At 41.6% G+C, this 27,302-nt stretch overlaps 1 protein-coding gene and 1 pseudogene across 3 annotated transcripts; both read left to right on the plus strand.

Annotated features, from left to right (window-relative positions):
- The first annotated feature begins 10,567 nt into the window (after positions 1–10,567).
- On the plus strand, positions 10,568–26,813 carry HIGD1A (HIG1 hypoxia inducible domain family member 1A). Of its 3 annotated transcripts, XM_073010304.1 has the most exons (5): positions 10,675–10,693; positions 11,500–11,549; positions 18,062–18,202; positions 24,656–24,790; positions 25,802–26,813. In XM_073010304.1, the coding sequence occupies exons 3-5, from the start codon at positions 18,106–18,108 to the stop codon at positions 25,849–25,851; spliced, it is 282 nt and encodes a 93-aa protein (XP_072866405.1). In that variant the 5' UTR covers positions 10,675–10,693; positions 11,500–11,549; positions 18,062–18,105; the 3' UTR covers positions 25,852–26,813. The 3 variants fall into 3 exon arrangements, with proteins under 3 accessions (XP_007982007.1, XP_037860020.1, XP_072866405.1); XM_007983816.3 differs by lacking the exon at positions 11,500–11,549 and having other exon boundaries at positions 10,568–10,693; XM_038004092.2 differs by lacking the exon at positions 11,500–11,549 and having other exon boundaries at positions 10,614–10,693; positions 18,084–18,202.
- Positions 13,321–13,954, plus strand: LOC103227468 (protein MIX23 pseudogene; annotated as a pseudogene).
- Positions 26,814–27,302: the final 489 nt, after the last annotated feature.

Below are 27,302 nucleotides of genomic sequence, written 5' to 3' on the forward strand. Positions count from 1 at the left end.
TTGTCTCTCATTATTACATTAAGCTTGGGTGAAGTGTGAACTTCTTAGAATTTACAAGGAGAATTTAAGTTTCCCAGAATGAGACTGGGGTCATTAATGATATTGCGAAAACTTAAAAGCAGCTCACTATGGAACAAATTCCATCTATTCCTCAACAGAGCTTGAAAAACAAAATACAATTTCCTAATAAATATGGCAGTTTTCAGTCTTTATGCTGTGAAACAGTGAAGTATGTACATGGTGCAGAAAATAATAAAGGCATATTGTACCAAATTATAAATTCTTGAATTTGTATGATACGGTTTGGGTCTATGTCCCACCCAAATCTCAAGTCAAACTGTCATTCTCAGTGTTGGAGGAGGGGCCTGGTGGCAGGTGATTAGATCATGGGGGTGGACTTCCTCTTTGCTGTTCTCTTATAGTGAGTTCTCACAAGACCTGGTTGTTTAAAAGTGTGTAGCACTTCCTCCTTCACTTGCTTTCTCCTGATCCCAGCATATAAGACAGGTTTGCTTCCCCTTCATCTTCCATCATGATTGTTAAGTTTCCTGAGGCCTCCCTAGCCATGCTTCCTATACAACTTGCAGAACTGTGAGTCAATTAAACCTCTTTTCTTGATAAATTACCCAGTCTCAGGTAGTGGTTTCCAGCATTGCGAGAACAGGCTAATACATATATTTTTAGAATAGATGATGTGGGGCAAACTGAACCAAGATTTTAAGTTAATATTAGATACTGTAACATACTTATTTAAAAACAGATCAAAATCAAACCTAAAACAAGGCCATACTATAGGTCTTGGACTAATTCTTATTTGCAAATTATCTTGCTTTCATTATTCATATTTTGTCCCAAAGGCCCTAATGCTAAATAAAATAAAATAAATTATGGAGCTTTATTTTAATAAAATTCAATAACATTAATAGCATTGTTCATATTATATAACTGTCTAAATAAGTCACTTTACCACATATATGATTAGAACCAAAAGAAAGCTGAAGGCCGGGCATAGTGGCTTATGCCTGTAATCCTAGCACTTTGGGAGGCCGAGGCGCATGGACCACTTGAGGTCAGAAGTTTGAGACCAGCTTGGCCAAAAAGGTGAAATCTCATCTCTACTAAAAATACAAAAAAATTAGCTGGATGTTGTGGCACATGCCTGTAGTCCCAGCTACTCAGGAGGCTGAGGCAAGAGGATCACTTGAGCCTGGGAAGCAGAGGTTGAAGTCAGCTGAGATTACGCCACTGCACTCTAGCCTGAGCAACAGAGTCAGACTCCATCTCAAAAAAAAAAAAAAAAGCTGAAAATTGCCCAACCACTTTTACTAAAGGTTTTCAGTTTTAAGCTGCACAGAATACTAAGAGGTCTGATTCCATGACCCGGAGAGGTAACCAAGCAAACAGAGCACTGGGCTACTTCTCAGGAAGGCACAGTTATTCAGATTCTGCCTGTAAGTGTGTCATCTAAAACATCCATTTACGTTCTCAAAAACTGTATATTCATTAAAAGAAAGGAAATGGACTAGATGAGCTTTAAGGCCCCTTTAGTATCTAACACTGAGACTCAATCTTTAGAAAAAAATTTAGAATGCATTGTTTTAAACCTTTCCTAAACATTTATACTTTGTCTCTCTCATAAAGCAACGTTAGAAGGTATGACTCTCTAGGAAATAAATTGTATCCACCCCATTAGTTTCAATAAGGGCTTGGCACAACAAATGCAGTCCCACTACAATACTCTTAGCCAAACAAGGGCCATTATGCAATATACAACCCTGAGGGAAAGAAAATTGAAGGGGGCCAGCCCCTCCACACCTGTGGCTATTTCTCGTCAGGTGGAACAAGAGACTAAGAAAAGAAACAAGACACAGAGACAAAGTATGGAGAAAGAACAGTGGGCCCAGGGGACTGGCGCTCAGCATACAGAGGACCCGCACCGGCCCCGGTCTCTGAGTTCCTGCAGTATTTATTGATTACTGTTTTCACTATCTTGGCAAGGGGAATGCGGCAGGAGAACAGGGTGATGATGGGGAGGTCAGCAGGAAAACATGTGAGCAAAGGGACCTGTGTCACAAATAAGTTCAAGGGAAGGTACTGTGCCCGGATGTGCATGTAGGCCAGATTTATGCTTCTCTCCACCCAAACATCTCAGTGTAGCAAAGAGTGACAGAGCAGCATTGCCACCACATGTCTCGCCTCCAGCCACTGGGCGATTTTCTCCTATCTCAGAATAGAACGAATGTACGATCGGGTTTTACACTGAGACATTCCGTTCCCAGGGACATGCAGGAGATGGGGAGGCCTTCCTCTTTCACTAATCCTACTCAGCACAGACCCTTTACGGGTGTTGGGCTGGGGGGACGGTCGGGTCTTTCCCTTACCATGGGGTCATATCTCAGCCTGTCTCAGTGGGGGAAAACCTTGAACAATACCCAGGCTTTCTTGGGCAGAGGTTCCTGTGGCTTTCCGCAGTTCATTGTGCCCCTGGTTAATCGAGAATGGAGAACGGCGATGACTTTTACCAAGCATACTGCCTGTGAATATATTGTTAACAAAGCACATCCTGCACAGCCCTAGATCCCTTAAAACCTTGATTCCATACAGCACATGTTTCTGTGAGCACAGGGTTGGGGCTAAAGTTACAGATTAACAGCAGCATCTCAAGGCAAAACAATTTTTCTTAGTACAGATCAAAATGGAGTTTCTTATGTCTTCCTTTTCTACATAGACACAGCAACAGTCTGATCTTTCTTTTCCCTACAGAAAATGTATGTGCCTTGTTTCAAAATAATGAGGAAATGAGAGCCTGGCCTGATGGCTCACACCTGTAATCCCGGCACTTTGCTAGGCTGAGGTGGGCAGATCACTTGAGGTCAGGAGTTCAAGACCAGTCTGGCCAACATGGTGAAACCTCATCTCTACTAAAGATACAAAAATTAGCCGGATGTGGTGGCAGATGCCTGTAATCCTGGCTATTCACATGAGAATCGCTTGAGCCTGGGAGGTGGAGGCTGCAGTGAGCCAAGGTTGCACCACTGCATTCCAGCCTGGGCAACAGAGCGAGACTCTGTCTCAAAAAAAAAAAAAAAAAAAAAAAAAAAAAAAAATGAAGTCGGTGTTAGGAATAATGCTTACAATTTTAAGGAAATTGAACACTCGAACAAAGGATTTTTAATGAAGTAATTTTACTTTTGCACAGAGGGGTGTCTCTTTGGCCAGTTGCCATGAGAGCACACTTGAACAAAGGGGCATGAGGGCCTTTATTTTTGACGTAAGTCTTGCCTTCATATTCTTTTTTTATTGGCCAGGGTCGGGTCGTATAATTTAAACTAATTTTGGTTGGCTAGACATTTGATTTTTTTTAGATAGGGTGGGCATGTAAAAGAAAAAGTAGAGGGAAAGGGGAAGGGGTGTTTGTAATGAGCTAGAAAGTTAGTCTTTTTTTTAAATAAGGAAAGGAATGTAAGTTGTATTGATAACACTTGGTATTGTGGCGTGCCTGGGCATTTAACAAAGGCAAGGAGGAAAAAAGGAGAAAAAGGAGAAAAATGGGGGGAGGGGTACTATGAATTAAAGAATAAAAGATTGATCAGATTATTTGAAGAGACACCTTATCATACCCCACATTGGTTTATCAATACACCCAGTCTTTTTAAACAAGTTCAACAAAACGTTAATTTGTTTGAAATGGTGAGTTGATTCCTAACTCATCATTCCAATTGCATTACCAATAGACTGAAAGATATTCTGCAACTAATTCCAATAAAATGTTATTTTTTAAATGATCGATCAGTTTAGAATTCAGGAAATATCTATGTCAATACTGTTTTCTAATTTCCTATTACTTATTCTTTCCTGCTGTTGGGGCTCAGAAAACGATACCCCAAAGTGAAGGCCTCAGAAGCAGCCTCAGAAGTAAAGTTTCCACCCAACCTGTCTTACCCTCCTGTCTATCTCTCAGCCCCTCATTCTCTCCTGAAGCAAGTCATAGAAAATAGAATTCCTCTTCCCCAAGGCTGATTACAGAAACCAGAACTTTTAAGCTTCCCCAACTTTTTTTTTTTGAGACAGAGTCTAGCTTTGTCACCCAGGCTGGAGTGTAGTGGTGCGATCTTGGCTCACTGCAACCTCCACCACACAGGTTCACGCGATTCTCCTGCCTCAGCCTCCTGAGTAGCTGAGATTACAGGTGTATGCCACCATGCCTGGCTAATTTTTGTATTTTTAGTACAGACAGAGTTTCACCATGTTGGTCAGGCTGGTCTCGAACTCCTGACCTTGTGAACCACTCGCCTCAGCCTCCCAAAGTGCTGGGATTACAGGTGTGAGCCACTGCGCCCGACCGCTTCCCCAACTTTTTGTCTAAGAATTGGTTGTAAAGAAATTCTCTCACCTACCTTGTTCAATAGTAGCTCATAAGACCTCCATTCCAGAAAGGATCCTGTACTGTACCGTGAAAAGAAAAATGCTACAATAGAAAGTAAGTTCAAGAATCTGAACAGACAGGTCTTGCTAGGTTTTCTATTACCATTAGGTCATATCCTTTGTTGTCCAATCACATTTCTACATGACTGTCCCTGTTTCATCAAACCTAAGCATATAATCAGATAAGCATCACCTGCTTCTTTGGGTCTTCACTCTGAAGGCTCCTGCATCATGTAAAACCTTGATCAATGGGAGGCCGAGGAAGGCAGATCATGAAGTCAGGAGATCAAGACCATCCTGGCCAACATGGTGAAATCCCGTCTCTACTAAAATACAAAAAATTAGCCAGGCATGGTAGCACACGCCTGTAGTCCCAGGTACTTGGGAGGCTGAGGCAGGAGAATCGCTTGAACCCAGAAGGCGGAGGGGGTTGCAGTGAGCCAAGATCATGCCACTCCACTCCAGCCTGGCAACAGAGCAAGACTCTGTCTCAAGAACAAACAAACAAACAAACAAAACAAACCTTGATCAAATACAGTACATTTATAATGTTTTTCTCTTGTTTTTGTTTTGTTTTTGTCTTTTCTTTTTTGAGACACGGTCTCACTCTGTGGCCTAGGCTGAGTGCAGTGGCACAATCTTGGCTCACTGCAGCCTTGACCTCCCAGGCTCAAGTGATCTGCCCACCTCAGCCTCCCAAGTAGCTGGGACTACAGAGGCACACCATCGCACCCAGCTAATTTTGTATTTTCTGTAGAGACAGGGTTTTGCCACATTGCCCAGGCTAGTAATTTTCTCTTGTTAACCAGTTTTTTATTACAGGAGTGTTGGCTCCAACGCTTATGATGGGAAAGAAAGGGATCATCCCTTTCCACTCCATACCGCCTCTGTTTATATTTTCTCCCTTAAACTGACAGGGCTGGCACACTTTTGTCGAAAGACAAGCCTTTTTTCTCCTAAATTCAACCGTCATTTCAAACTGGGTCAGACTAATGACAATTCTGCCAAGTAGTGTTTAACAGTAGCCTTAATAAAGAGATTTTGGGGGACAAATGTGCATCTTCCATGCAGTTGTAGCCATAGAGTGCATATCTAACTTTCCTTAAATTATCTATGTGGATCTATCATCCTATAATTTGTCTAAATTCTTATTTTTTTAATATTATGAATAAAGAGTCCAGCTTATATATAAAAATGTATTTCCTTTCTATGTCTTAAAAAGCACTTGCTGTTAAGTGATACTAAGGGAGGACACCACCTCTCATATTGTCTTATGCCCAATTTCTGCCTCCAAAGAAAGAAGTAAAAACTAAAAGGCAGAAATGAAATCCACAGGCAGACAGCCCAGCGCCATGCCCTCAGCCTAGTAGTTAAAGATCCACTCCTGACCTAACCAGTTATGTTATCTATAAATTTTCCACACATTGTATGGAAAAGCCCTGTGAAAATCCCTGTCCTGTTCTGTTCTGAGCTGATTACCAGTGCATGCAGCCTCCAGTCACATACTCCCTGCTTGCTCAATCAATCACGACCCTCTCATGCAGACCCCCTTAGAGTTGTGAGCCCTTAAAAGGGACAGGAATCGCTCACTCAGGGAGCTTGGCTCTTGAGACAGGAGTCTTGCTGATGCTCCCGGCCAAATAAACCCCTTCCTTCTTTAACTCGGTGTCTGAGGAGTTTTGTCTGCGGCTTGTCCTGCTACAACACTATATTCTTAAAATATAGTGGAATCAAAATTCCTAGTTTACAGTCCTCTACCTCTGTTACTTACTAGTTATTTGACCTTCATACCAATCATCATGTCAGAGATGTTTGAACCAGAGCAACTCCATCTTGAATAGGGGCTAGGTAAGATAACGCTGAGACCTACTGGACTGCATTCCCAGAGAGTTATGCATTCTAAGTCACAGGATGAGATAGAAGGTTAGGCATTCTAAGTCACAGGATGAAATGGGAGATTGGCACAAGATACAGGTCATAGAGACCTTGCTGATAAAACAGGTTGCAGTAAAGAAGCTGGCTAAAACCCACCAAAACCAAGATGGCTACGAGAATGACCTCTGGTCATCCTCACTGCTACACTCCCACCAGCACCATGACATTTTACAGATGCCATGGCAACATCAGGAAGTTACCCTGTATGGTCTAAAAAGGAGAGGCATGAATAATCCACCCTTTGTTTAGCATACAATCAAGAAATCACCATAAAAACAGGCAACCAGCAGCCCTTGGGGCTACTCTGCCTATAGAGTAGACATTCTTTTATTCCTTTACTTTGCTAATAAGCTTGCTTTCACCGTACTCTATGGATTCGTCTACAATTCTTTCTTGCAGGAGATCCAAGAACCCTCTTTCGGGGTCTGGATTGGGAACCCTCAGTAGTAATTGGTTTAAAAGATTCTTATCCTTTCAGCTTCGAGGGCAAGGTCTGACCCTTTTTGCACAGTACACAGCAAGGAATTTTTTTTTTTTTTTTTTTTTTTGAGGCGGAGTCTCACTCTGTCGCCCAGGCTGGAGTGCAGTGGCCAGATCTCAGCTCACTGCAAGCTCCGCCTCCCGGGTTCACGCCATTCTCCTGCCTCAGCCTCCCGAGTAGCTGGGACTACAGGCGCCCGCCACCTCGCCCGACTAGTTTTTTGTATTTTTTAGTAGAGACGGGGTTTCACCGTGTTAGCCAGGATGGTCTCGATCTCCTGACCTCGTGATCCGCCCGTCTTGGCCTCCCAAAGTGCTGGATAGCTAACATTTTTCACACCAAGCATGTGGCTAACATGCTACATATATTTCCTCTTTAACCATCATTATGTTACTCCCCATTTTACAAGTGAAAAAAGTAACATTTTGAGAAATCAAGCACAAGGTCATGTCTAGTATGTTGCCAACTAGTTGCTCTCCACTGATGGGGCGGTAAATCTTATTCTCTGGAAATCAACAAGTTAGCTGACATTATTTTGAGGCATATACATTCCCTTCAGGAATGAATATGCTTTGGTCACTGCTGCTATTAGCCTTTGTGTTTACAGAATCAAGAGACTAACGACTTCTCGTTGACCTTCATATCGAAGGCAGTGGTGTTCATCCTAAACGAGTTCCTGACTATCCCTACTTATCTTTTAAACCCTCCAGTTCTTGGAGCATTTACATCTTTCTTCATTTACCATTATTGAATTTCTATTGAGCACACAGGCAGCATTCAAGGAGATACCAAGATCATCCAGACAAAATATGTGCCTTCAAGGAGCTGAAAGCTAATATAATCGAAGTATGAAGTGTTTTTTTTTTTTTTTTAAGAGACGGAGTCTCGCTCTGTCACCCAGGCTGGAGTGCAGTGGCCGGATCTCAACTCACTGCAAGCTCCGCCTCCCGGGTTTACGCCATTCTCCTGCCTCAGCCTCCCAAGTAGCTGGGACTACAGGCGCCCACCACCTCGCCTGGCTAGTTTTTAAAATATTTTCTTAGTAGAGACGGGGTTTCACCGGGTTAGCCAGGATAGTCTCGATCTCCTGACCTCGTGATCCGCCCGTCTCGGCCTCCCAAAGTGCTGGGATTACAGGCTTGAGCCACCGCGCCCGGCCTCCGAAGTATGAAGTTCTTAATCATCCATAGCATGAAATGTTTCTTACATGTATCTTAATTATAAGACGAACGATTTTCAAAATCCTGAGCCCATGACATTTAGTTCCTATCTGTAAGACAGAGCACTTGGTAGTGTGCCTTGTTTTGTGGTTATATCAAGAGACTCTAACTTAGTCCCAGATTTCCCCACGGTGCAGTTGTAGATGCTTTGTGTCTGAGGACTAAGCTCTGATTTTTTTATCTTACCCAAATTCCTATCTAAAGGGTCTGGGGAGTCATGCCCTACAAGTCATAAATTCTCATCAAATGGGTTTTATTTAACTCTATATATCGTGACTTACTTTCCAACTTGACTCTGGCATACCATTATGAGACAAGGAAGAAAATAAAAATATTTTACCCTAAACCATGTTTCTTTGCCATATCTTGAAATGGCCACGCAAATCTGTCCTTTGTGGGGGAAAATTCGCATCTGTAAAGAATCTCTATTAACATAGCTAGATCTTTTCTTTCAGGCCTCCCCAGTCCTAAAGAGATTAAAAGTCTGGCACCTTTCAAAGATCTGAATATGAAACATTTGTCACCTATTGTCTCTAAAGGCAGCCTGTCTGTCTAAAGGCAGCCTGTCTCTGTCTAAAGGCAGCCTGTCTCTGTCTAAAGGCAGCCTGTCTCTGTCTAAAGGCAGCCTGTCTCTGTCTAAAGGCAGCCTGTCTCTAAAAGCAGTCTCTATAAGACTTAAAAACAACCTTGGTCTCCACGATCTTTTATCTTAACCTGAACATTTCCTTTCTATTGATCCCAGGTCTCTAGACAAACTCAACCAATTATCAACCAGAAAATGTTTACATTTACCTATAGCCTGGAAGCCCGCTCCCCTCTCGCCTTTGAGTTGTCCCCCATTTCTGGGCCAAACCAATGTGTTTCTTAAATGTATTTGATGTCTCATGCCTCTCTAAAATGTATAAAATCAAGTGTGCCTGGACCACCTTGGGCACATGTTCTCAGGACCTCCCGAGGGCTGTGTCAGGGGCCATGGTCACTCATATTTGGTTCAGAATAAATCTCTTCAAATATCTAAGAGTTCGACTTTTTTCGCTGACCCACAATTCGCTGGATTGTCACTCATTATTTACTTGACAAACACATTAGAAGCCCTGTCCCCGGAAGCTCGCTATCACGCAGGGCTTCTGACACCTCCTTCCTGAGAGAAAGGTGGCCTGGCCTGGGTGAGGTCGTAGTTCCCGCGACCCCATGCTTGCAAGTACTGGCTGCCTCCTGTTATAGTGTAAGCTCCAGGAAGGATCCCACGTGGGATCTGACAGCACATCGGTCCTGACCGACAACCGCCCTGGGAGTGGAATGGATAGAGCCCGCAGTCTTCCCAGCGCACCGGGCGCCCCAGAGCAAGCTCTGCTCCCACTGTGGCAGGCCAGATCTCCATTAGCAACCAGAGCAGCTCTCACCAACGCCTCACTGTCATTCTGATGCATGTATAAGTTAAACATTAAAGAACTGGAGAAACTGGTGCCTTAGCAGAAAGGCTAGAATGGGCCGGGCGCGGTGGCTCAACCCTGTAATCCCAGCACTTTGGGAGGCCGAGACGGGCGGATCACGAGGTCAGGAGATTGAGACCATCCTGGCTAACACGGTGAAACCCCGTCTCTACTAAAAAATAAAAAAAATTAGCCGGGAGAGGTGGCAGGCGCCTGTAGTCCCAGCTACTCGGGAGGCTGAGGCAGGAGAATGGCGTAAACCCGGGAGGCGGAGCTTGTTGTGAGCTGAGATCCAGCCACTGCACTCCAGCCTGGGCGACAGAGCGAGACTCCGTCTCAAAAAAAAAAAAAAAAGAAAGAAAGAAAGGCTAGAATGTAAAGACAAGTCCATTAAGATCCCGCCTGGGCTTTCTCAGCCCCTAGAGTTTAATTAAAATAATGGAGTTGTTCTTGCACACCTTGTACCGGGGCCCACTTTAGATTATTTCCAAGGCTCTGAAAGCAATTGTCTAGACACCTGACCCTATTACGGTTAAAGATTAGATTGAGTGAAACACTTTGGCTTTCGACTTTCAAGTGCACTGAATGTATTTAAGCACTAGAAAAACTTGTATTAATAATTTTGAGTTGGTCTGGTGAGTTACTCCGACCTTCTCCCTATAATCTGTTGCAGAAATAAACTCCGTTCTTTCCCAGTCAGTCTGCATCTCGTTACTGAACGGCGAGAACAAGCAGTCGAACCCGTGTGGGTCCGGGAATCCCACCTCACCCACAGCAGAAACCCCTCACCCCCATCCCTTTCCGGCCCGTGAGGCGTCCGCAGGAGGCCGGCACTCGGGACATGGCGTTCGCGGTGCTCGCTCCCGCTGCCCGAGGAGAAAAGCGCAGGAGAAATCTGAGAAGTCCGCGGGCCAGGAGCCAAAGCCCCTCAAGTGCCCGGGCGCGAACCCTGGGCGCCAAGCTCTCACGTCTGTTTCCGCCAGTACGTTAGAGCCGGGGTAGTGGGCCGGCACTCACCGCCCCCGCCAATCCGGGACCCGCTCTGGACTGCCCCACCCACCGCGCACACGCACGCGTCGTTTTGCGGCCGCTGGCCTCTGATTGGCTGGGACGGTTGTGGGTGGGGAGAAACCGGCCGGACAAGTTACTACTGCAGGGATCGGAAGCCGGTTGGCGTGTGAGAGGTTTTCTTACTCTAGGTAAGCGAAACAAGCCGGGGGACTGTGAGCCAGGGTCACGGGCCGCGGGGCGGGAAGAAGTGGGGCAGCGCTTGGCCAGGCCGAAAGGACTTTGCGGGTGGGGGTTGAGGGTGGGGGCTGGGGGCTGGGGGCTGGGGGCTGGGATCAGTGTCTGGAATGAGGGAGGAGAGGTGGAGTTGCCGGGGCTCAGGCCCGGCCTAGAGCATGGGAGGAGGAGAGGGGTCGGGAACCGAGGCCTGGGGTCCTTAGGGTGAGGGGAGATGGAGCCAGCAAGGAGATGAAGCAGAAGCTTGTGGAGTGAGTTGTTGCTGAGCGGGGAGGACTCACTGCTGGGGTGGTAATGAGAGGCGGGAGTAGGAGAGTGTTGGCTGGGCCGGACGGCGGGGAGCGAGGAGCGGGAGCGTCCCCAGAGCTTGGAACATTCTGAAGAGCAGGCTGAGCGGCGGGCGAGGCGGGATAGGAGAGCGAGCTCTCTTGTCACGGAGTCCCGACAAGGTCACAGGAAGAGAGGGGGCGAGGAAGGTCGGGAGGTTGAGGGGAGGGCGTACTAGCAGAGGACCTTCCAGTCCTGATCTTGCTTTTCTTCCCGACCTGGTGTTTCCTCCACCCTGGGAAAGTGACCAGGCCTAGGGCCCTGTGTATTGCTTCTGTGACCGAATTAAATTTTTCTCCTGCCGAGTCGGCGGGTTAGAGATTACAAAGCACAGCGTGAGGGCAGAATTGGGAGCTGCCGACATGATGCAGCAGTGATATTCGCCTTTGTCTTAAATTCCCGGAGTAGGAAGCCGCTATTTCCCTCTTCGCAGTATTCCCCACGCCGAGGTCTCTGCTTCCGGAAGTACAAAGGCACTTTCGAGTAAGACAGTTTTGGATGGAAAGTTCTAACAGGTTGAAGCGGTGACAACCTGGTCATGAAGCTCCAGCATGACACACATATTTGGAATCCTGTATAATAGGGGTTCTCTTTGTGCACCAGAGTCACTTGAAGGGGCTTCTTAAAGTAAAAATTCCTCGAGCTCTGCCGCAGACCACCTGAATCCGGATCTCCATGCTGGGGCCTTGGCAGCCATTTTAAACAGGCTGATGGGCGACTGATGCAAAATCAAAGTTTGAAGCCAGCATTGCTTTAGATAGTAGTTCCCGTGACAAAATAACTGTGAAGAAAGATCCTTCATTCAGCCTGTTACGTCTCCTGATGCTGGACGGCTCATCTTCCCTTAATGCCACCTTTAGGTTCCCTGTGGAAAGGTCTTCAGTCGTATCTTACTAAGCGTACAGAATAATTTGTGCTCTCCAAACTGACTTTGAATATCTGGTTACTGGTGCCTTTTTTAGCGTCTATTCAACTTTCTGACAGAGATCTGGGACAATTACTGTGGGTGGATAATGAAGGAAAGTCTGGCAGTGGTGTAGTGAAAAAAGTCTTTTCAAATCACAATTGAAATTGTTAGATGAGTTAAGTCACTGAAGAAGATTCCATTTAGGCATGACTTTTTTATATATATCATTGAAAGAGAACAACGTGGGCTTCTGTTGAGTAATGGATTCTTGCATTTTCTAATCAGAATTCTTATCTGCAAATTTAATTTACATCAGCAGCATTAGATTGATGTTTTGGCAATATATTGTCAATCAAAAGAACCCAGGACTCTATATCAGGAGAGCTGGATTCTAATCCTGCCCCACCAGACATGTATTCCTTGTACTGAGCAATTGGTATAACCATCTCACAACCTTTTCCCCGCCTGTAAAATAACGCTGTTGGCCTGGATTATTCATCTGATTTGTTACTCTCAAATTATATGATTCGAAATTATTGTTCCTGATACTTAACCAGTTTTCAATTCAGGTGGCTATAAACTATGAATACTTTGGAAACTTACACGTGGTAATTAGAAAAACAGTTATCAAAATTTTGTATTCATACAATATTTTAGATATGTATTGTATGGGAATTATAATATTTGGACTACAGAATAACAAGTGATAAGGGTCTTGCTTGTTTCCCGGGCTGGAGTGCAGTGGCTGGATCATGACTCACCACAGCCTCCACCTTCCAGGCTCAAGCAGCCCTCCTGCCTCAGCCTCCTGAGGAGGTAGGACCACAGGTGTGCACCATGATTCCCGGCTACGAACTTTCTTGCTTTTAAAGACAATTCCCAAATGATTTTTTAGTTTAGAAATGATTCAGGCAAAAAAGGAGAAAACATGCTTTTGTATCTGCAGAAGTTTTTAGTTTTTAAAAGTGGATTGTGGTATATAATAGTTTTGTCCCCTGTGTTGCAAGGAACTAAGACCTCAGGTTATTTCTCTTTTCCTAGGTACAATATAAGAAACATAAAAGAAATAAGCACTTAAGAACATACAGTTTGGCATTTTTCTTACTGATTGAACTCTACAAATCTGGATGATTGTTATTTTTTTTCCACTCAATATTCCTGAGTAACCTAAGAATACTTTCAGTGGTTGAGAAATGTAACTTTTAAATGTATGCAAGAAACATTTGTAGTATACCTATTATATATAGGGTATTGCACCAGGCAGTGGAGTTGGATACAAGTAGAGCAGGTATTGGCCCCTGACTTAAGGATTCTAGCAAAAGAAACAGACAAACTGATGGTTTTAAGGGTTATAAGGAGAGTACAAGATCCTATGGGACTGCATAACCAAAGCACTTACAAACTTAAAGAGACAAATTCTGAGAGGAGGTCAATTAAGATGTGAACCTGAGTCCAATATGGTGGCGCCCAGTGGTGGTGTGAACTGTGAGGAGTTTGCCTAGTTCCAGGAATTACTCAAGGTGATGTGGACAATTGATGACAGACTAGTACATGAATTAAACACTACGGTTCCAACAGCTTCCTTTGCAGGGAAACTTGATGCCAGCTAAACCTGTAAACAACTTTGAGTCTTTGATGGCAGCTCATGCCAGCAGGGACAGAGTCATTGAAAAACTGTATAGCCCAGACCTCAGCAGTAGTAAAAAACCTCCAAGAGGAGAGAGAGAAGAATTTGGACGATTTAATATTGCTAAAGCAACTCAGAAGAGAATAGACTGAGTTGAAATGGATGCAGTCAGAATGGTAAATGACAGGAGCTGGAAGGAGTTTAATGAATGCTGCTGAATTCACTTCAAGCCTCCAAAGAATGAATAGAGATACTTTTTTTTTTTTTTTTTTTTTAAGGACCAGATCATCTCATAAGAGCTAAGCATGACAGATGTCAACAGGGCGGGCTTCCTAGGATTGTTTCTGAGCCAATAGTCCAAGACCTTTTGTTGATTTCAGCCCCACTTAGCCAAGACCTCAAGTATAAATAATTCTGATAATTATGGATAAATCAACTGCTATTTTATACTGATTCTGTTAAAAAAAAAAAGTTTTTTAACTATTAAAATAATTTTCTGACTCAGTGTAAAAAAAGAAAAACCAAACCTGAAAAAGAAAATGGGAGGAGTTAGCTAGGAAGGAGTATCTGAAGGTGATGGAAAAGGAGGGAAACTCTCACAAGTAGAGGAATCAGCTTGTGCAAAGGCTTGGAGGTATAGAGAGCATCTTAAAAATATTTAATGTGGGCTGAGCGCTTTGGGAGGCCTAGGCGGGCGGATCACAAGGTCAGGAGATCGAGACTATCCTGTGAATGGTGAAACCCCGTCTCTACTAAAAATACAAAAAATTAGCCGGGCGCCATGGCAGGCACCTGTAGTCCCAGCTACTCGGGAGGCTGAGGTGGGAGAATGGCATGAACCCGGGAGGCGGAGCTTGCAGTGAGCCAAGATTGTGCCACTGCACTCCAGCCTAGGTGACTGAGCGAGACTCTGTCTCAAAAAAAAAAAAAAATTAATGTGGTTAGAATGTGGGGTTGGGAAGGGAAATGAAAGGATTTGTGATAAACTTCCCCTTTGAGAAGGTCATTTATTTTTATTTTTATTTTTATTTTTTAAAATTTGAGATGGAGTCTCACTCTGTTGTCCAGGCTGGAGTGCAGTGGCGCAATGTTGGTTCACTGTAACCTCCACCTCCTGGGTTCAAGCGATTCTCCTGCCTCAGCCTCCCCAAGTAGCTGGGATTTCAGGCGGGCACTCCACCATGCCCACCACCATGCCCAGCTAATTTTTGTATTTTTAGTAGAGGTGGGGTTTCACCATGTTGGCTAGGCTGGTCTACAGTGTTTAATCTCTCCATCCAGTCCATTTATGCAGTTTCTTCAAAGCCAGTCTCAAGTGTTTCTCTGTGAAAGGTGCCAAACCTCCTTTAGCTAAAACACATCACTCTCTCTAAATTCAGACCTTGTCTGTATTAGGCTATTGACAATTAATCACACTGTGATTGAAACCACCATTGCAAAATTATAACTGAGACAGTGAAAGAGATAGGACCTAGCCAAAAAAGAGACAGCCAGGCATGATGGCTCATGTCTGTAATCCTAGCACTTTGGGAGGCTGAGGCGGGCAAATCACTTGGGGCCAGGAGTTTGAGACCAGCCTGGCCAACATGGCAAAACCCCATCTCTACTAAAAATACAAAAAAATTACCCAGGCATGGTGGTGCACGCCTGTTATCCCAGCTGTTAGGCTAAGGCACAAATCGCTCAAACCTGGGAGGCAGAGGTTGCGGTGAGCCAAGATTGAGATTGTGCTCCAGCTTTGGGTGACAGAACTAGACCCTGTCTCATAAAATAAAAATAGAAAAATAAAGCAAAGATGGTAACAGCCCTTTCCCAAAACAAACCCCCTTCTTGCCTGGGGACTAGATGGCCTTTGGAGGACTAATGAATTAGCCACAGCTTAGAAATTATATTTTAGGAGTCATGCAGCTGGAGGTTACAAGATTCTGACCCTCCCTAAAATGATCCTAAGATCAGTGCATGAGATATTTTGCAGACCCTGCATTTGATCAACTGGCACCACCCAGATCAATAAACTGTCTCATCTGATCTTACGTCCCCTACCTAGGAACTGACTCAGCACAAGAGGACAGCTTCAACTTCCCATTTCATCTCCAACCCAACCAATCAGCACTCTATTCACTGGCCTTCCCCTACCCACCAAATTATCCTCAAAAACTGATCCCTGAATGCTCCAAGAGGCTGATTTGACTAATTAAAACCCTAGTCTCCCACGCAGCTGGCTTTGGGTGAATTGCTCTTTCTCTATTGTAATTCCCCTGTCTTGATAAATCAGCTCTGTCTAGCCAGCGAGCAAGGTGAACCTGTTGGGCGGTTACATGATTTCTTTTTTTTTTTTTTTTTAAAAACTAATTTTTGAACCATTAATTACTTTAGCATTTATATTGTATTATTCAGATATATAGTGAGTATCTTGAACCTTGAGCTTATTGAACCTTATGTATAATAAAGCTCAGTAGTTAGGAGTTTATTCTATTAACAAGTAATGGAGTACAAAAAGAAGGTCTAAGTCCAGTCTAAATTTTCTTTTATTTTCTTCTATGTCCAATGATAGGGTTGAGTCATCTCCATGAAGGTGAGGCTTATAGGGATGAATTCACTTTCTAAACTAAGCACACCACCCCCTACCTCTGGAGTTGCATTTTCGTTGAGGACCTTAACTGCCACTGACTCCCCTTGAGTAGCAAGGTGTTGAATGAGAGTTATTTTTATCAAAGGGAGCATAATGCATATGAAAAACCCAGAAGTGAAAGTAAGATTTTATATGGGTGATAGGGTGGGCATAGACTTAAGTTTATTGTAATTGGCACTAATTAGAGACTTGTATACCTAAACTGTGCTTCAGCCCCTTATTTTATCTGTGGGTAAAGTTTACTGCAATTCAAAATAGTTCAGTGAAGAAAGTATATTTTGTTATTGTGGCTAAAATGAAATTGAATTTGTTAATGCCTCATTGTGGTAAAAGGCTATTCACTGAGACGACTGAAAAGGAGGAAAGGAGCCTTTGATCCCTGTGATAATGAAAATGAATTTTTTTTTTTTTAACCCCTATCCCCTTACTCATATGCTATCAGGCTAGTTCTTGCCTTTGGGATACCATTTAAAGGAATTATAAAAAGAGGGTAGAGTTTTAAAGGGAAGCCTGGGGGATGTAAGGTATGTAAAGGAAGGCAGATCTGAAGCTTAGAAGATATTAAGAAGACCCTGAGGGTAGTTCAGTTTTGTGCTGCAGTGATGTTAAAAATGCTAATCATAGGGCCAGGCTTGGTAGCTCACGCCTGTAATCCCAACACTGGGAGGCAGGTGGATCACCTGAGGTCAGGAGTTCGAGACCAGCCTGGCCAAGATGGTGAAACCCCATCTCTACTAAAAATACAAAAAAGTTAGCCAGGCATGGTGCAGGCACTTCTAATCCCAGGTATCTGGGAGGCTGAAGCAGGAGAATCACTTGAACCTGGGAGGCAGAAGTTGCAGTGAGCCAAGACTGCGCCATTGCACTCCAGCCTCGGCAACAAGAACAAAACTCCATCTCAAAAAAAAAAAAAAAAAGCTTATCATAGGCTGGCACAGTGGCTCACACCTGTAATCCCAGCAGTTTGGGAGCTGAGATGAGTGGTGGATCACTTGAGGTCAGGAGTGTACAAAAAAATTAGTCAGGCATGGTGGTGTGGTGTGTGCCAAGTGGAGGTTGCAGTGAGCTGAGATCGTGCCACTGCACTCCAGCCTGGGCAACAGAGCAAGAGTCGGTCTCAAAAAAGAAAAAAACTAATCATAGGTCATAAAAAAATCTAAAAGGCTATGAAGGAGACATTTCTACCAATACTATTTGAAATAAAAGCTTTGTTCTTAAAATGAGTAAATAATGAGCTAGGTAGAAACTTTGGCTGTTCAGAATAACTACTCTTTCCCCCAGGGGCAACCATCATGGATAACAGATTACTGTAATAGATTAGAAACTAATCTGAAGTGAAAACTAAAGCAAGGAAGCGCATTGGAATAAATAAACCAGCAGTTGAAAGCAATAAAGACTGCACTTAACTACACCGAAAACTGCTAAGTAGGATTTCCATCGTGATATTGAAGGTTCAATAGGAGTTCTCAGTTTCGTTTGAGTAACTTAAAATTGTCAAGTTAAATAGTTGATTAAGGATGAAGATAGCCAGAAAATTAGTAGCTACTATTTTAATTGATAAAAGTAACATCAATTTAAAATTTTTCGCTATTTTTAATAACATTGTGCTAAAAATGAATGGGTTGTACCGGAGAAACGGCAAAACAATAGGGGGAATAAATGTATACAACTCTCCCTGAGGGTGACTATACGTTAAAAATACAGTTAATTTCTAAAAATATTTTTTAACTTTAGGATTATGGATAACATATGCTAAGATTCTCGTGGAAGTTAGGAACATTTTAAATACATCCAGATATTTAATAATGTTCAGATGCTTTTAATTACAGAACCTCAGAAATTCTCTCTCAGGGTGATTCTTCAAGCAGTCACTATGTCAACAGACACAGGTGTTTCCCTTCCTTCATATGAGGAAGATCAGGGATCCAAACTAATTCGAAAAGCTAAAGAGGCACCATTCGTACCCATTGGTAAGTTTGACTGACATTTTAGTGATCTTGAATACGGTAGAGCTGTGATAAACTTGTTCATTGAGTATATCCTGAAAGAATGTATTTTCCATTTTTTTCTTATGTTGTTGAAATATGCTGATATTGGCATAATATAAATCTCATCACAATGATTCTTCTGTATGTATTCAGACTCTTTTTTTTTTTTTGGAGACAGGGTCTCTTTCGCCTAGACTGAAGTGCAGTGGCTCGATCATAGCTCACTGCTACCACCCCTCGACCTCTCAGGTTCTTGATCCTTCCACCTCATTAAATTACCGTTAATGCCACCATTTAGATATAACTATTGTTACCATTTTGATGTACGTATTTTTTCCAGTTGTTTTTTCTTTTTTTATCTTTGCAAATTCAGGATCATACTAAGATGCATATAAGTATTATAATTTTTATCTCATGTTTTTACCTATGTTATTTGAAACTCGACTTTTTTTTTCCCCCCCGAGAAGGAGTTTTGCTCTTGTTGCCCAGGCTGGAGTGCAATGGCGCGATGTCAGCTCACTGCAACCTCCACCTCTTGAGTTGAGTTCAAGTGATTATCCTGCCTCAGCCTCCCAAGTAGCTAGAATTACAGGTGCCCGCCACCACACCAGCTAATTTTTTAGTATTTTTAGTAGAGACGGGGGTTTCATCCTGTTGGCCAGGCTGGTCTCGAACTCCTGATCTCAGGTGATCCACCTGCCTTGGTCTCCCAAAGTGCTGGGATTACAGGCGTGAGCCACCGTGCCTGGCCTAAAAACTCCGCTTTTTTTTTTTTTGAAATGGAGTCTCCCTCTGTCGCCCAGGCTGGAGTGCAGTGGCACAATCTTGGCTCACTGCAAGCTCCGCCTCCCGAGCTCACACCATTCTCCTGCCTCAGCCTCCCGAGTAACTGGGACTACAGGTGCCTGCCACCACGCCCGGCTAATTTTTTCTATTTTTCAGTAGAGACAGGGTTTCACTGTGTTAGCCAGGATGGTCTAGATCTCCTGACCTCGTGATCCGCCTGCCTCAGCCCCCAAAGTGCTGGGATTACAGGCGTGAGCCACCACGCCTGGCCAGAACTCCATTTTTAATGACTTAATTTATATGATATAAATTACTATTATATATAACATTATAATCCTCTTGGTAGAAATTTATGTGGTTTCTTTTTTTTTTTTTTTGAGACGTAGTCTTGCTCTGTCGCCCAGGCTGGAGTGCAGTGGCGCAATCTCAGCTCACTGCAAGCTCCGCCTCCTGGGTTCACGCCATTCTCCTGCCTCAGCCTCCCGAGTATCTGGGACTACAGGCGCCCGCCACTGCGCCCGGCTAATTTTTTCTATTTTTAGTAGAGACGGGGTTTCACCATGGTCTCGATCTCCTGACCTTGTGATCCGCCCGCCTCGGCCTCCCAAAGTGCTGGGATTACAGGCGTGAGCCACCGCGCCCGGCCATTTATGTGGTTTCTAATTTTTCATTATTAACAAACTACTGAGCATCTTTTTAGATGGCTCTCCAAGAAGTTAAAGGACTTTGAAGTCTCTCGAAGGAATTTTTCTTCTGAGCATAATTAATAAGTTAGTTGCAAAAGTGCATAAAACAGAAAGGTACTATGCCCTATGATCCTGACTCTGAAAGACAACAGCAGGTTGCACAGTCTGTCAGTGTTTTCTTCTCCATATACTACCATCAATTATTATTTATAATTATTTTTAGATGAAATGTTTTTCTTTAGCCTTTTCATTATCTTTTTATAACAATGCATATAGGAACTTTTATATTTTTAATAATTGAATCGTTAATTTTGTAGATATACAATGTTTTGTAACAGAGATCTCTAAAATTTTTTGGTTGTACATTCCCTCAGTAAAAAATAATTTGAGCACGTACGTCCTGCAGTGTGTTGTGTGTTTACCTATTTTTAAGTCATTTATAAGTACTTTTGTTCTTACACATTTGGTACATTATGAAATAGGCACATTATGAAATAGGCAGAAAGACATTTCAAAAGGATAAGATACAAATATAAAATTTTCTGCTCTTTAATGGGTTGTCATTTATACATATCCCTTCTTAGGAGTACATAAATCCTACATTGATTTAACCATTGCTCTATTGACGACATAGGAGTTGTTTCATTATGTTGCTTTTACAAACTGTTGGAAGAGTATATGTGTAAAAATTAAATATCCTTGTATGTTTAATTGTACCAAAACAATGATTTACACCAATAGTCTGTGATGGGTTGGTTTTCCCATACTCTCAATAGCACTAGATATTATCATTCTTTGAGCATCTTTTCATATGTGTTGGTCATTCAGGCTTCTCTTCTGTGAATTAGCTTTTTTGTTTTTTTCTTTTTTGTTTTTGCTTTTGTTTCTGTTTCGACTAGGTTGTCTTTTTCTAATTAAATTATAACTATGTATTTTAGGTATTATGTTTTCTTATATATTGCAAGGCCTTCATGATCCTGGGACTACTTAGGTTCCTGTATTTCCTTATGTTCTTGATTTATCATTGAGATACTAATCTATCTGGAATTTATTTGTAGGTATAACATGAGGCAAAATCTAACTTTACACTTTTTCCGTATGGATACCTTGATTTTCTAACACAGTAATTTGGGTATCTATTTTGCATTCTTTTCCCACTTATTTGAAATGTGAACTATGTCATACATGAAACATAGGTTTGTTACTGAACTACTGTACCTATTTTGTTGCTTTGATCTGTCTGCCAGAAACTTAATGGTATGTTTAGATACCTCATAAACCAGTACCCTTTCACTATTCTACCTTCTCAAATAGAGCTTGCCTGTTTACTTTGAAATTAGCTTGTTAATTGCAGCTACTCAGGAAGCCAAGGCAGGAGGGTCACTTGAGCCCAGGGGTTCAGGGCGGTAGTGTATGATGGTCATGCCTGCGAATACCCACTGAACTCTAGTCTGGGAAACATAGGAAGACCCCGTGTCTAAAAAAAAGAGAGAAAAGAAAAAGAAATTGGCCTGCCCAGCCCAAAATGGGGAAAAATGTCTCATTTTTACATTTGGATTAGATTGAATTTATAAATTTGGGAAGAATGGGAATCTTAGAATGTGGTACATCTACCGATTTTCATGCAAACCTTTTGTGTCCTTAAATATAATTTTATTGTTTTCTGTAGGTCTAGAAATTTAATTTCTCTAGATATGCTTTTTAATGTATTCATCAAAGTAATCTTTTTTCTTACTGGTTCTAGTTGTGTTTCTTTTTGTTTTTTTGAGACGGAGTCTTGCTCTGTCACCCAGGGTGGAGTGCAGTGGCACAGTCTCAGCTTACTGCAACCTCTGCCTCCCGGGTTCAAGCAATTCTTGTGCCTCAGCCTCCCGAGTAGCTGGTATTACAGGTGCCTGCCACCACGCCTGGCTAATTTTTGTAGTTTTAGTAGAGACAGGTTTTGCCATGTTGGCCAGGTTGGTCTGGAATTCCTGACCTCAAATGATCCACCTGCCTCCGCCTCCCAAAGTACTGGGATTACAGGCATGAGCCACTGCACCTGGCCTCTAGTTGTGTTTCATTTGATTTTCTTGGATTTCCTATACACACAGTTAGATGATCTGCAAACCAGTAGTGTTTCTTCCTAAATTATGCCTATAGTTTTTTTTATGTGATTTAAAATTGTTTAGGATCTCCAGGCAACAACAGCAGTATTCACATGTATCCCTGACTTATTCTTATCTTTAAAGGGAACTTTTTTTCTTATCTCTTTTTCATTTTTTAATAAAAAATAAGGCTGAGTGCTTAGGCTCATTCCTGTAATCCCAGTGCTTTAGGGGCCTGAGGCAGGAGGATCGCTTGAGCCTAGGAGTTCAAGACAGCCTGGGCAACACAGTGAGACCCTGTTTTGTGTTTTTAGTAGAGATGGGGTTTCACCATTTTACCAGACTAGTCTTGAACTCCTATTTTCAAGTGATCCACCTGCCTCAGCCTCCCAAAGTGCTTGGATTACAGGTGTGAGCCACTGCAGCCAGCCTCTCGTGTTATCTTAATTTTGTTTTGGTATCAGGGATTTGTTTTCTTGGGAAATATATTGGAAAAAAATGTATTGGTATGTTTTTAATGCCCTGGAATACTTTAAATAACATAAATTGAGAATGCCTTTATAATTTTTATTAGACCTTGTTAATAAAACTATTTGGGTCTTTATCTTTTGGGGATAAAGCATGGATTGCCCATTTAATTCTTTCTATGGTTATTGGTATAGAAAGGTTTTCTACAACTTCTTGAATCAAATTTAGGAATTTATATTTTCCTCAGAAATCATTCATTTCACCTAGATTTTCAAATTTAATTGGCAAAGAGCAATCATCTCTTATTTTTAAAAATCTCTTTACCACTTGTAATTATATCCATTTTCTCATTCCTAATGTTGTATATTTATTTTCTCTTTGATCAGACTTCCTAGAGGTTTTACAATTTTATTTGTTTTAAGTACCAGTACTGTTTTTATTTTTCAAATAATGTTTGATAGTTTCCTAATCTCTCAGTTTTTACTTTAACCTCCAAATCTAGTTATTGGTGCTCAGCTTCTCAGTGGTTAGAGGGCGGGTGTGTGTGTGTGGCTGTTTTATGTCTTGATTGCTAAGTTTTGGCTTTATGGTAGTCGTCCAGGAAGAAGGCCTTTTTGGAAGTTGGAATTTTCTTCGTGGCCTAATAAACAGTTGGTTTTGTCAAAGCTTCATAGACATTTGAAAGAATGTGGGATCTCTGTTATAATTAAAATATTAAATTTTATTTATTTTTAAGAATTTAAGTAAGGTTATTTAATGGTGCCATTCAATTCTGTAGCTTTAGTTTGGGGCTTCTTATTCTGTTGTTTCTGAAAGAGACATATTTTCCCATTTTGTTATCTTCTAATAGAGCTGATCTTGTGTTCCTAACAATTTTTGCCTCATTTATGTTACTGCTATATTAGATTATTTTAAAGCTTTATGACTATTTAAAAATGTATTTATTTATATGTATATATATATTTTTTGAGATGGAGTCTCGCTCTGTTGCCCAGGCTGGACTGCAGTGGCATGATCTCAGCTCACTGCAACCTCCGCCTCCCAGGTTTAAGCATTCTTTCTGCCTCAGCCTCCCAAGTAGCTGGGATTACAGGCACATGCCACCATGCCCGGCTAATTTTTTGTCTTTTTAGTAGAGATGGCCAGGCTGTTGGCCTAGCTGTTCTCAAACTCCTGACCTCGGGTAATCCACCTGCTCAGCCTCCCAAAGTGCTGGGATGATGGGTGTGAGCTACCACACCCAGCCCTAATTTTTTTTTCTTCTTATGATTTGGAAGTTCTGAGGCTGTTCTTATACCACTTGCTGGTGGTTTTCTTTACATTGTCAAACTAGGATGTGTTTTTTTCATCTATTTCCAGTATTAAAATGAATGTAAATTTATTCCCTAACTTAAGACCTTTAGCACACATTTTGTTGTAATAATCATAGCCTAATTTCAGATTCTTAATTTTTCTGTATTATACCAGTCATTTTCAAGGAACCAGTACAGATTTTCTTGTCTTTATTGCTCACCATTATATCTTAACCATTATGTCTTTATTTCTTGAACTGTCCCTTTTGACTCACTGTTTTTATTTGACTGGATATTTTCCTCTAGGTTTTTGTATCAGCACCTGGGTGGCAGCTTGGGAAAGAGAACCCTCCTGTAGTCCCAGTTATTAGGGAGGCTGAGCCAAGAGGATCACTTGAGCCCAGGAGTTCAAGGCTGCAGTGAGCTATGATTGTGTGACTGCCCTCCAGCCTGGGCAATAGAGCAAGACCCCATCTCTTAAAAAATAAAATAATAAATCTTAAAAAGAAAACATGCAAGGTCATGTCCTGAATGCTTTTACCCTCAAAATGAATGAGAGTTTGGCTCTGTATAGAACTCTAGGATCATAATCCTTTTAACTGAAACTAATATTACTCTATTATTTTCCTTTATTTACTTACATTCTTCCCAGTACAGTATTCCAAAGTTTGAAATATTCAGGCAGTGTTTCTCAGTGGTAGTAATGTGTAGGATTGTCTCTGGTATATTAACTGATTACCTTGAGGGAGGGAAATAGGACAGAGAGGAAATGTAATAAATTCATTCTCTAAGTCAAGACCTTTGGCACACTTTTGTTCTGATGAGCATAATCTAGGTTCCTGTTAATTCTCTAGCACTCTTTTAAAGGAGTTTGTCTACTGTCCCCACAAACCCACATTTTTAAAGATAATCCTGACTTTTTGGATCTGCTATTGTTTGCTTCAAGATTTTTTGTTTTGACAGGGGAAAACATGAAAAACTCAATTTGTATGTTAGCTAATTAATGATCTGATAAAGAATCCTCATATAAATAATAAAATGTACATTGATTGATGGTAAAGTCATCTTGGTCCCTTCTCCTCATGCGTCTGACATACTTGTTACTTTGTTTTACAGGAATGGCAGGTTTTGCAGCAATTGTTGCATATGGATTATACAAACTGAAGAGCAGGGGAAATACTAAAATGTCCCTTCATCTGATCCACGTGCGTGTGGCAGCCCAAGGCTTTGTTGTAGGAGCAATGACTATTGGTAGGTTCCTACAGGAAATTTTCAAATTTTCGTTTCTCACTGAAATATTTCTTGACGATCAAAATAGGTAAATATTTTTAGCTGACCTTTTAGCAGTTTGAGAATATCACTTATTTTCATGTAGAAAATGAATTAATGAAGATAATTCAAGTAGTGACATAGTTTTTCTATGATATATCCTACTAAGATTTTAAAGAAATGAAAAAAATCCTGTCAATCACTGAGTTTATAATTTCATTCAAGAGCCTAGACATGTAAATGGGGTTGGTAGTAACATCTGTTATCTGGGAGAGACATACAGTTGCTATTTTATTGTGTTTTCAAAGGAGAGATTCTTAAAGTGTAGGTATTACATGCTTCTATTGGCTTTATAATTCATTGACTTTATCTGGTATTATGTAGCAAGAGTGATTCCTTTCAAAGTTACCAGATAAATATTGATTGTTCTTTAAAAGAAATATTGTAGGCTGGGCGCGGTGGCTCAAGCCTGTAATCCCAGCACTTTGGGAGGCCGAGACGGGTGGATCATGAGGTCAGGAGATCGAGACCATCCTGGCTAACCTGGTGAAACCCCGTCTCTACTAAAAAATACAAAAAACTATCCCGGCGAGGTGGCGGACGCCTGTAGTCCCAGCTACTCGGGAGGCTGAGGCAGGAGAATGGCGTAAACCCAGGAGGCGAAGCTTACAGTGAGCTGAGATCTGGCCACTGCACTCCAGCCTGGGCGACAGAGCGAGACTCCGTCTCAAAAAAAAAAAAAAAAAGAAATATTGTAATATGTGAAGTAGCCATACCAGCCCTTTACTACTTGGGAAACTACTGTATGTAAAAAGAGTTTTAGAAATTTAAGATGTTTAAGAAGGCAAGAGTATAAGCTTCCTAGGGTCTTGTTCCCCTTGTAAATATTCCATGCTAGCAATGGTACTACTTTCAGCTATTTTATGAACTGGTTTTTATTTTCCAATATTTAAGAAAATATTGAAATGCTTAACTAGCATTCTTTTTCTTTAGGTATGGGCATTTCCATGTATCGGGAATTCTGGGCAAAACCTAAGCCTTAGAAGAAGAGATGCTGTCTTGGTCTTGTTGGAGGAACTTGCTTTAGTTAGATGTCTCATTATTGAAGTTACCTATTATTGTTGAAAATAAACTAATTTGTATGGATTTAGATGGTAACATGGCATTTTGAATACTGGCTTCCTTTCTTACAGGCTTGATGTGCCTGGTGACCGAATTACTAGTGACTAGTTTACTAACTAGGTCATTCAAGGAAGTCAAGTTAACTTAAACCTGTCACCTAAATGTACTTGATAGTGTTGAAATGTCCACCTTCTTAAATTTTTAAGATGAACTTAGTTCTAAAGAAGATAACAGGCCAGTCCTGAAGGTACTCCCAGTTTGCTGCAGAATCTCATATTTTGGATGTTGTATAAGAGTCCTATTTGCCGCAGTTAATTCAACTTTTTTCTGCCTATTTTATGGACTGTCTGGCTCTGTTAGAACTCTGTCCAAAAAGTGCATGGAATATAATTTGTAAAGCTTCCCACAGCTGACAATATATGTGCATGTGTTTAAACCAAATCCAGAAAGCTTACAATAGAACTGCATAATAGTAATATTTATTAAAGAATCACAATTATAAACATGAGAATAACTTAAGGATTCTAGTTTCGTTTTTTGTAATTGCAAATTATATTTTTGCTGCTGATATAATTTTTAAATGTCATCTTGAAATAGAAATACGTATTTTAAGCACTCATGGAAAGGTAAGTGAACACTTTTTAAACGTGTGTGTTGCTTATTTTTTCCATAAGAATTGTAAACATTGAACTGAACAAATTACCTGTAATGGATTTGATTAATGACTTATGAGCAAGCTGGTTTGGCCAGACAGTATACCCAAACTTTTATGTATTACAGAAGGCTATTACACTTGTGAAATTCTCTTGTCTAATCTAAATTTACATTCCATGGCGATAACATGGTATATGTATTGTTATTAAAGTAAGTGACCCATGTCAAATGTGTTGTGTTTATTTCATGAGGAAGAGCTTTCTGTAGAGGAACAAATTTGAGAACAAGTTTCAAGAAATTGCCTTTTTTGTTGTTCTCTAATCATGTTCTGCTTTCTGTTTTGACGATTTTAAAAGTATTTTACTCTATGGTGTGTTTTACTTTCTTTCCTTTTGTGAGTAATTTTTGTTCTATTGATTATCCATATAAATTTTTTATTATTTTTTTATTTTTTATTTTTTGGGAAAGAATCATTCTCTGGTGCCTAGGCTGGAGTGCAGTGGCACGATCTTTGCTTACTGCAACTTCCACTCCCCAGGTTCAAGTGATTCTCCTGCCTCAGCCTCCCGAGTAGCTGTGATTACAGGATTTTTGTATTTTTAGTAGAGATGAGGTTTCACCATGTTGGCCAGGCTGATCTTGAACTCCTGACCTCAGGTTATCCACCTGCCTTAGCCTCCCAAAGTGCTAGATTACAGGCGTGAGCCTCCACCCCCAG

This window comes from Chlorocebus sabaeus, chromosome 22 (genome assembly GCF_047675955.1).
Source record: "Chlorocebus sabaeus isolate Y175 chromosome 22, mChlSab1.0.hap1, whole genome shotgun sequence".
NCBI lineage: Eukaryota > Metazoa > Chordata > Mammalia > Primates > Cercopithecidae > Chlorocebus > Chlorocebus sabaeus.

Coding starts and splice junctions, on each gene's coding strand:
- HIGD1A (XM_007983816.3), top strand. CDS start 18,106: ATGTCAACAGACACAGGTGTTTCCCTTCCTTCATATGAGGAAGATCAG. Junction 18,203..24,655: donor GGCACCATTCGTACCCATTG/GTAAGTTTGACT, acceptor TTTGTTTTACAG/GAATGGCAGGTTTTGCAGCA. Junction 24,791..25,801: donor TGTAGGAGCAATGACTATTG/GTAGGTTCCTAC, acceptor CTTTTTCTTTAG/GTATGGGCATTTCCATGTAT.